At 63.9% G+C, this 8,786-nt stretch overlaps 2 protein-coding genes across 2 annotated transcripts; one reads left to right on the top strand and one right to left on the bottom strand.

Moving 5' to 3' along the window:
- The first annotated feature begins 931 nt into the window (after window positions 1-931).
- Window positions 932-2,697, top strand: LOC133627283 (collagen alpha-2(XI) chain). Its single transcript, XM_062011750.1, has one exon. The coding sequence runs from the start codon at window positions 1,332-1,334 to the stop codon at window positions 2,307-2,309; it is 978 nt and encodes a 325-aa protein (XP_061867734.1). The 5' UTR covers window positions 932-1,331; the 3' UTR covers window positions 2,310-2,697.
- Window positions 2,698-6,266: 3,569 nt separating this feature from the next.
- On the bottom strand, window positions 6,267-8,463 carry RNF208 (ring finger protein 208). The gene has a single exon (XM_062011561.1). It carries the CDS (start codon window positions 8,457-8,459, stop codon window positions 7,662-7,664), a length of 798 nt encoding a protein of 265 aa, XP_061867545.1. The 5' UTR covers window positions 8,460-8,463; the 3' UTR covers window positions 6,267-7,661.
- Window positions 8,464-8,786: the final 323 nt, after the last annotated feature.

Below are 8,786 nucleotides of genomic sequence, written 5' to 3'. Positions count from 1 at the left end.
TGGCCCAGGGACAGCTGGGGGTCAGCACAGGGCTGCTGTTGTGTGGCAACTGTCACACTGGTGACACCATCCCTTTGCACTGGGCACTATCCAGACTGACTTACTCCTTCCAAAGCTGCTGCTGGGGCACAAGGTGAGCTGGCCCAGCACAGGGACTGACCTGGGGCACGGGGATGAGCTGGAGGGAGTCTGGGCTGGGGCAGCGCAAGGGCTGTGCTGGTGTGCTGTCCTGGGCTGGGAGCTGGGGGGCTGTGCTGGGGCAGGGCAGAGTCCATGCTGCCATGCCCCGTACTGCCATGCTCCACATTGCCATGGCTCACTCTGACATGTCCCACACTGCCATGGCTCACTCTGCCATGTCCCACACTGCCATGCTCCACACTGCCATGCTCCACACTGCCATGCCCCACACTGCCATGCTCCACACTGCCATGCTCCACACTGCCATGCCCCACACTGCCATGCTCCACACTGCCATGGCTCACTCTGCCATGCTCCACATTGCCATGGCTCACTCTGCCATGTCCCACACTGCCATGCTCCACACTGCCATGCCCCACACTACCATGGCTCACTCTGCCATGCCCCACACTGCCATGCCCCACACTGCCATGGCTCACTCTGCCATGCCCCACACTGCCATGGCTCACTCTGCCATGCTCCACACTGCCATGGCTCACACAGCCATGCCCCACACTGCCATGCCTCACTCTGCCATCCCCACAGCAGCAGTGTGACGAGCTCTGGCTGCAGAGGTGTCTCCATTGTTGCTGGGTGAGAAGAGGCGGCCGTGGCCCCGCTCCTCCCCGGCTGCTGCGGCAGCTGATTGGTGTGAGCGTGGCTGCCTGCCCCGCGCCGCCTGCATTTGAGTCGCTTCCAGAAGCTGACAAACCAGACTGGGCAGAGCCAGGCCCAGCCCCAGCCCTCCCAGGCCCGTCACGTCCTGCACCTCTCCCCACACGGCAGTGCCCGGCTCCCGGCCCTCTGCTCCGGACCCTGGTGGGTCAGCACCGTGTCAGCGCTGGGGGGAGGAGGAAGAAGAGGAGGAGTGTGAAGAGGTGACTGCTGGATGCTCACAGCGATGCCCCTCTTGGGGAGGCCTCTTGATGAGGGTAATGGGGATGCACCCTGTTTTGGGGGCTCCTGACCCATCTGCCTGGGAGGGGGGCCCAAACCGTGCCGGAGGGATGACGGGACTCCGTGTGGACGCTGCAGCCTCTGAATCCCGCTGTCAGCCGTGCTGAAGGCCACGCTTCCTGCTCTGTCCTGCACGCGGCTGCCAGGGCGCTCGGGGCGGTGGGTGACGGGGTGGCTGTGGCACAGCTGCCCCCATGGAGCCGGCAGCGGGCGAGCGGGCAGGGCCTGGCTCCCAGCCAGTGCAAGCGGATGCTGGGGAGGGCTGTGCCGGGCAGCGGGGTGACAGCGAGGCCGTGGGGTCGCAGGGCCCCGAGGAGCCGCCCCGACTCTGCCCAGAGGTGCCCGCTGCTGCCTGGGGCTGCTGGAACCTGCTGCCAGAGGAGGAGACGGTGGAGCTGCTCCTGCCCGGGCACGACGAGCCGCCTGCCCGCGGTGCCTCCCCACCCACGGGCCAGGACCCTCCCGCTGCCGTCACCACCACTCACAGCCCCATCCTGCCCCGTGGAGAGAGCCCAGTGCCGCGGGGAGGGTCGCCCGGCCTGGAAAGCGCCTCCGGCTCCATCCCGAGCCTCTCTGGCAAGGACGAGGAGACGCTGAGCGAGGTGGTGGCAGAGCCGTGCCGCGTGCCAGCGGGCAGCGAGGACGAGTGTCCCATCTGCACCGAGCCCTACGACGAGCAGCGGCACAGGCTGTCCCTGCTGAACTGCAACCACGGGCTGTGCCGCGCCTGCCTGCGCGCCATCATGGACACGGCCGCCGGCGCCGAGTTCGGCCGCGTGAGCTGCCCCATCTGCCGCCAGAAGACGCCCATGCTGGAGTGGGAGATCTGCAAGCTGCAAGAGGAGCTGCTCCTGCTGCACGCCCAGCCCGGCTCCCCCGGCTCCCCGGCCACCCCCAGGCCCCCTGCCTTGCCCCCACGGCGGCCGGGCCTGGCGGGTGCCCTGGAGCATCGCTTCCAGGTGCGGTTCCACACCACGCGCATGTTCGGCTGCCTGCCCTGCATCCGCTACCCGCCCTGCCTCATCCGCCGCCTGCGCCGCCTGCGCCGCTGCTGCCGCTGCTGCTACCTCCTGGTGCTGGCCTTGCTGCTGATGGCTGAGATGCTCAGCCTGCTCCTCATCTTCCTCCCCGTCGTCCTGATGGTGCTGCTCTTCCTCATCCTGGATAAGTAGCGCTGGACAAGTATTGTGTGGAGAGGAACACGGTTGCTGCTTTGCCCCTGAGGCTGCTGCTGGGACATGATGCCAACCTGAGAGCCCAAGTGGCCAGGATGCTCTGGTACTGCCTGTGATCCCAGAGTGGCTGAGGCGGTGGAGGCGCTGGAGTGGGCAGCTGAAGGTGGTGACCCGGAGCTGGGCATCACCTGTATGCCAGCAGGCACCAGGTGACACAGCACTGCAGCAGCCAGGCAGCAGATGAGGCAGGAGCCCATCCTGCACTGGAGACATGTCTGTGGCGCGGGGCTGGGAGTTGAAGGGGCTCTGCAGGCAGAGCAGGGCTGTGCCGCCTGTGCCCAGGACAGAGGGCCTGGGGTTCCCCAGCATGGACTGAAAATACAACTTGTGTTTGTACCACGGCCGTGTCCAGATGAGTTCAGTGCTTGGTCTGGGCTGTGTCCTCTTGGGGCTCAGCAGTGGCATGAGTAGGGAATAGGGACCATCACCAGTACCCAGCCACCCTGCAACAGGGTGCCTGGTCCTGCAGCACTGCCCAGCCCTGGCTGAGCCGTGCCAGCCTGTGCTTGTGCCTTGTCCTGCAGCGAGATAAGGGAGCAAACACGGCTCCGTCCCCGGTGCTTGGTGCTGGCAGCCAGCTCCAGCCAGGCACCACGGGCAGAGGAGCAGTGAGCACAGCACCAGCACTGAGCCCATGCAGGGACTGCTCACGGCTGCTGGGGAGCTGCACCAGCCAATACCTCAGCAGTGAGCAAGTTGTGGGCTCTGCTTTGTACTTGGCAGTCTGCCTTGAGCAGGGGCTGTGTCCCAACCATGCACTGCCTAGGCCATGGCACAGCTCCTCTGCACCCTTGCTCCCTGACACACTGCAGAGCACAGGTCTGGCAGCTGCTGCCTGGGGAAGGGGATGGCTCCAGGCTTGCTTTGGGTGGATGGAGGTGTCAGACCTCCATGATCCCACTGCAGGAGTCAATCTCTGTGGATGCTGGCACTCATCTGCCAGCCTCCTCTCAGTGGGATCCACAGGGGCTGCAGAGTCCGGTGGTGCCGTTGCAGCAGCCTGGCTGCAATGTCTGCTTGCAAGGACTTGGTTATATTTAGCTCACTGAGATAGCAGCGAGCAGCATGCTGAGCTGGCGCCATGGGGGGCTCTGTCTGTGGGCACTGTCCCACTCACAGCCTCACACATGCAGGCCCCTTGTACTTTCCCCTCTACTATGCACCAGACCCCTCCCAGCAGCCATGTGCACGCCATCTCCCATTGCACACCTCACTGCAGCCCCCAGCCCCCTCCTACAGCCCCCACTGCCCCTCCATGCACCCCAGTCTCACCACACACAATCCCATCCAGCCCTCAGCCACCTTCTCATCCAGCCCCCATCCCTCCTTTACTGCCCCTCCATTACCCCACTGTAGCCCCCCAGCCTCTTTGCCCCCACCATGAACACAGCCTCTCAAATCCAGCCCATCTCCTCCCACCCCTCTCACAGCCTTCCTTGTCCCCTCCCACAAGCTCCTGACACCTCACTGCACCCCAAATGCTTCATCTCATCTCCCAGGTGCTGGCACAGGGAGGATGTCGTGGCTATCCCCATCCGCGCAGGCACCTGCCTCCTCTGCAGGGCCATACCTCTCTCCTGGCCTGTCCTGCCAAAGCCCTGTGTCCCTCCTGGGACCCCACCATGCCAGCTGGCCTTGAGGACACGTGCAGCACAGACACCCTCAGGCATGTGCCAAGTGCACCCGCTCTCACCCGCCTGGGCAGGCGAGGGTTGGGGCTGGGGAGTCGGGGTGTCAGGGATCCCATCCAGCTCTGGTCAGAGGTATCTTCTTGCACCATCTCCCCTTCCCCTTCAGCCCCCACACTGGGGACATGCCAGTGCTGTCCTCATCTTGCACCTGTGAGCAAGGAGGTGGCACATAAGTGGTGAGGCACTGGGAGCAACTCCTGTGCCAGGGTCTGGCCTTGCACGTGGAGCTGGGGAGTGAGCAGGAGCTGGTGCCTGTGCCTGTGGGGCCAGCACTGCCCTGGGGACCTGTCACAGCCTCCTGGGCTCCGTGTCACTACCCATTATCTTCTCATGGCTGGACTGCAGCTCGTTGTGAAAGCCGGATGCCAGCAGCAGCCGGTGCCAGCAGCTTCCTCTCTCCCTTTGGGTGTGTGACCATCCTGGGCCAAGGTTTTGAGGCTGTGTGTCCCCAGGGAGGACAGAAACCCTGATGCTTGGCCACCTCCTGCCCAGTCTGGCATGGTGCTACCACATTGCCCAGAACAGCCTTCAGCCCCTGCACTGGGGCCGCACCCTCCTCCCTCTCTGTGCCAACGAGGAACTGATCCTGTTGTGCAATGTCCTGGGGTGGTGTTGGGGCAGGATGGGGACAGCTGGGGCCACCCAGCCTTGGTGGGGCCCGGGCTGCCCACCCAGCAGCAATGGGAGCACAGAGCTAGAGCTGCCCCTGGCCCAGCACCACCTCTGCCACCAGCCAGCTGGGCTGCAGGAGGTGGTTTTGGGGAGAATGACTGGGGAACATCATTCCCTGAACCCCTGCTGAAAGCTGGCCTCAAACCAGCAGAGACCTGCCCGTTCTGGTCCTCTGCACAGCAAAAACAGGGGCATTTGGGGAAGGGCCATCCCCAGGTGCCATTTAACCCCCCACTCCCATCACAGGCCAGCTTGGACACAGGGAGAACCCAGAGCTTCATCCTGACCTGGGACAGACATTACACCAATGAGATTTTTACAGCTGGGAGGAGCATCTTTGCTCACACGTGGCCAAAACTGCTCCCACAGCAATGTCCTGGCCATGTTTAGACAGCCAGTGGGACTTGGAACACTTTGAAAAGGCAGAGGGGAGGCACAGAGCTTGGTGTGGCCACAGCAGCCGGGGAGCATCGCAGCAGTGGGATGTCGGAGTGACTCTGAAAGGCTTTTAACTCACCTGCAGCCATCAGTGAGGGCTGTCACTGCTGCTGTCCCTGTCCCCACAGCGCACCCGGGCCCCTCTGCCAGCGAGCGCTGCTTCGAGGTTAATAGGGCTGGAGAAATGGGCTGGCACCCAGCTCTTACTCCTGAAAAGCCCCATTTCTTCCTTAATTGCAATTCAAAATCAAATTAGCAGGTTAAAATTTACTCTGTGCCCAAGGGGTACCAGGAGGGAGGGGAGGACATGCTGTACTTTATGTAATAAAAAGGGTAAATTCCTGCTTTGAGGGCAAAATTGCTGCCACCTCTGCCCTGGCTGGCCCGTGCCTTTGTGTGTTTGGTCACTCTGGATTCGGGGCTGCCTCAGCTTCCCCAAGCAGCCACATCATGGGGCTCACTTAAGGGGATGCTGTGACCACCAGCAGCCCCTCAGCACTGCTGCCAGGGCTGCCTGTGCCCCACATAACCCCTGAAGGATGGTGGGGATGGGGGTGCAGGGCTGGGGAGACAGGTCAGGGCTGTGGATGGCATCAGCTGCATTGTTGATGTTGTACTTCAGTGCCATGGACTCGGTTTTGTTTTCCAGGCAGAGACTCCCCACTCCCATTCGGGGCTGGCAGTGGGTGCTCCCCACTGATGCCATGTGCCAGCGCTGCCAGGGTGTCCCCGTGTGCTGCTGGGGCCCGTGTCCTGGCCCGGCTCCCTTTGCCAGTGGCTGCCACAGGCACCAGGCTGGCAAACCCTGTCCCCTGGCATGGCATTCAGGAGCCCACAGTCTGTCTGGGGACCGCCTGCCAAGGTGGGCAGGGCACTGCCGAGAGCACAGCATGTGCAGTGGCACCAAGGACTGGGCAAGGAGGTGACACAACCACATCAGAGCAGAGAGCCAGGGTAGAGGAGGAGGTGCCAGTCCAGGGAACAAACCTTCCTCTGGGTATCTCTCCCTCAGTTTGCCCCATGGCACACAGCATCCTGGCCGGTGTGCAGCCCCGCTCCCACTGCAGCCACGCCGCAGACACCAGCTCGCCGCTCGTTCCAATATAACCTTTATTGGGGAGACCGATGGGGGGCAGAACAAGGCCGGGTATAAAACATGATCATCGTCACAACCAGCAGCAGGAGGCATTGGCAGAGCAACACAGAAACGCTATCGGCCCCCGTTCTCTGCCGGCAGCGGGGTGGCACCGGGGCCGCTCCTCGGGGTGAGTGGGGGGCACGCTCAGCCCCTCTCCCAGGATGGATGCCAGGCTTTGCCCGGAGCTGGGGCTGCCCTTTTCTCACGGTGTGTTTGGAGCCCCTCTGGCTCACCCAGCCCCCGTGCCTGGGGACTGGGCAGCGCGTGCCCCCGGTGCCACAGCTGTGCCAGGCTGTGGTGCTCAGCCCCGCAGGAGCACCTGCAAATTATGGCTTTGTTTGTTTTAGGTTTCTTATTGATCATTTTTTCTTTTTTGGCAGCAGACTCACCCCTTCAGGTGCCCTGCAGAAAGAAAGACAGTGCACAGGGGGCTGCTGCCCTGCCAGTCCTTCCTCATAGGGGTCAGAGCAGAGGTGCAGCTTCAGGGAAGGAGCTGTGGGTAGGAGTGAAACCTTTGCCCTGCTGCCCAGCCAAATCCCCTCGCTGGAGCCAGCGATATGAGATCCAGGACCCCACGCTGCACCTCTGAGCCGCCCCCACGGGGCATCGGTGCAGGGCCCCCAGGCAGGAGCAGCAGAGAACGGGCACAGCTCAATGCCTTTGTGAACAAGTAACCTGGGATGAGGCGGCCGGGGAACGGGGTGGGGGAAAAATGAGAATCCTCCAAAACGAGGATAAAGTGGAGCTTTCCTCAAGGGCCTGCAGAGGAAACGGGCTGCGGGGCTGCTCGCAGCCCAGGGGCCGGTGCGGTGGCTTGGCATGGCTACAAGACCTTGGGCACATGGCAGCTTGGCCGCTGAGATGAAAGCTTTGGCAAATAACTTACAGAGAAGAGGTGGGAGGGGGAGCAGCCAGGGATCTGTCCTTGTCTCCCGTGCCAGGAGGGGAACCCAGCGGGGCACCGTGCGTCTCCAGGGCTCCTCGTGCCACTGCCGGCAGCCGCAGGGCGATGGGGACGGTGCCGCTCCGGTCAGGACCCAGCGTCCACTCTCAGGAGCCACGGGAAGAACGGAGGGAGAAGGAGTCCAGGGAAGGAGGGTGGCGAGATGCTCGATGCACAGCGGGGCATCTGGCGCAGGACCCAGGGCAGCCAGAGCCCCTGGATGCTCTGGTACATAGATGTGCTTTCCCATCCCCGTGTCCCTCTCCATGGGCACATCAGGGTGCGAGGGGTCCCATCGTCCCCCGTCAGTGCCAGCGAGGACGCTGCTCCCGCGTCCTCGGTGAGCATCGGAGCGTCCCTGGGCTGTGCCGGCGGCAGAGAAGGGCCTGGCCGCCCGCTGCCGGGGCTCACATGATGGTGCAGGAGGAGAGCGGGTTCCGGATGTGGCAGGTGCAGGCGGCCCCGCAGTACTGGCGAAAGGTCTGGTAGCAGCTGCGGTCGGTGTCGCTGCTCCACTGCACGGGGTTGGCAGCCAGGGCCTCGGCCGGCAGTCTGTTGAGGATACTGGTGTTGACGGCCAGAGCCGCCAGCCCGTAGTCGGTGAAGAGGACGGTCTCCCGCTTGCAGGTGGGGCAGGAGATGAACTTGTACTTGGGGCAGGACTCGTAGAGGATCTGCAGGCATTCCTCGCACACCGAGTGCAGGCAGGAGAGGATGCGGGGCCGCTTGTTGGTGAAGTTGTACATGTGGCCGCAGGTGGGGCACTCGAGGGGCTCGCAGGGCGTCGAGGGGTGCAGCACGTACTGGTTGACGATCACCTCGTCCGACGGCGGCTGCCGGTGGTAGCAGACCTCCGAGCTGCCCTTCCGCTGGCTCTGGTACCCGCGCTCTCGCCGCGGCAGGGGGGGAGTCCGGGGCAGCGGCAGGGGCCCGGGGGTGGCGTCCAGGCTGGGGATGTCCCCGCACGCCTGGTTGACGATGATCTCGGACTCGGAGGGCCAGGCGCGCTTGGCCACGAGGGGAGGCTCCCGGCGCGGGGCCGGCGCGTAGCGTGGCTGCGACGCCTGCAGCTCCGAAAACTTCTCTGGGTGGATGATCTTCATCGCCTCCATTTTAATGATGACCTGTTGCCCTTTCAGACACGACATGAGTATCGTTTTCACATTACTGTCCACTGCTCTGGGGTCTCCGAGGGACGCCTGCATCAGGCTAAAACATGCCGGCAGCCTGCTGAGCTTTCAATCTCGGCCGGCCCGCGCAGCGGGAGCACGGGGAGCAGCCCCTGGCGCGGGAGAGCATCCTGGGGAGACGGGGCAGCGCCGGCGGGCCCCGCACCCCTCTTCTCCGTCCAAGGGCGAGGCTGGGGCGAGCAGGGGAGGGCAGGGCTCAGAGCAGCATCCTGCCTGCCTTGGAGGATGCTCTTGGGCAGGCGATCAAAGCGTCGGCTCCCTGCGGCGCCTGCCGGGACATCAACGTCCTTGGCCGTCCCTTGGCAGCCCCTCTCTTCGCTTCGCTGGCACTTCCGGCCCCAG

Source organism: Colius striatus, chromosome 19, assembly GCF_028858725.1.
Source record: "Colius striatus isolate bColStr4 chromosome 19, bColStr4.1.hap1, whole genome shotgun sequence".
Lineage (NCBI taxonomy): Eukaryota > Metazoa > Chordata > Aves > Coliiformes > Coliidae > Colius > Colius striatus.
Note: the sequence above shows the minus strand (reverse complement) of the source record. Positions and strands in the feature narration are given on the sequence as shown.

Coding starts and splice junctions, on each gene's coding strand:
- RNF208 (XM_062011561.1), bottom strand. CDS start 8,459: ATGCAGGCGTCCCTCGGAGACCCCAGAGCAGTGGACAGTAATGTGAAA.
- LOC133627283 (XM_062011750.1), top strand. CDS start 1,332: ATGGAGCCGGCAGCGGGCGAGCGGGCAGGGCCTGGCTCCCAGCCAGTG.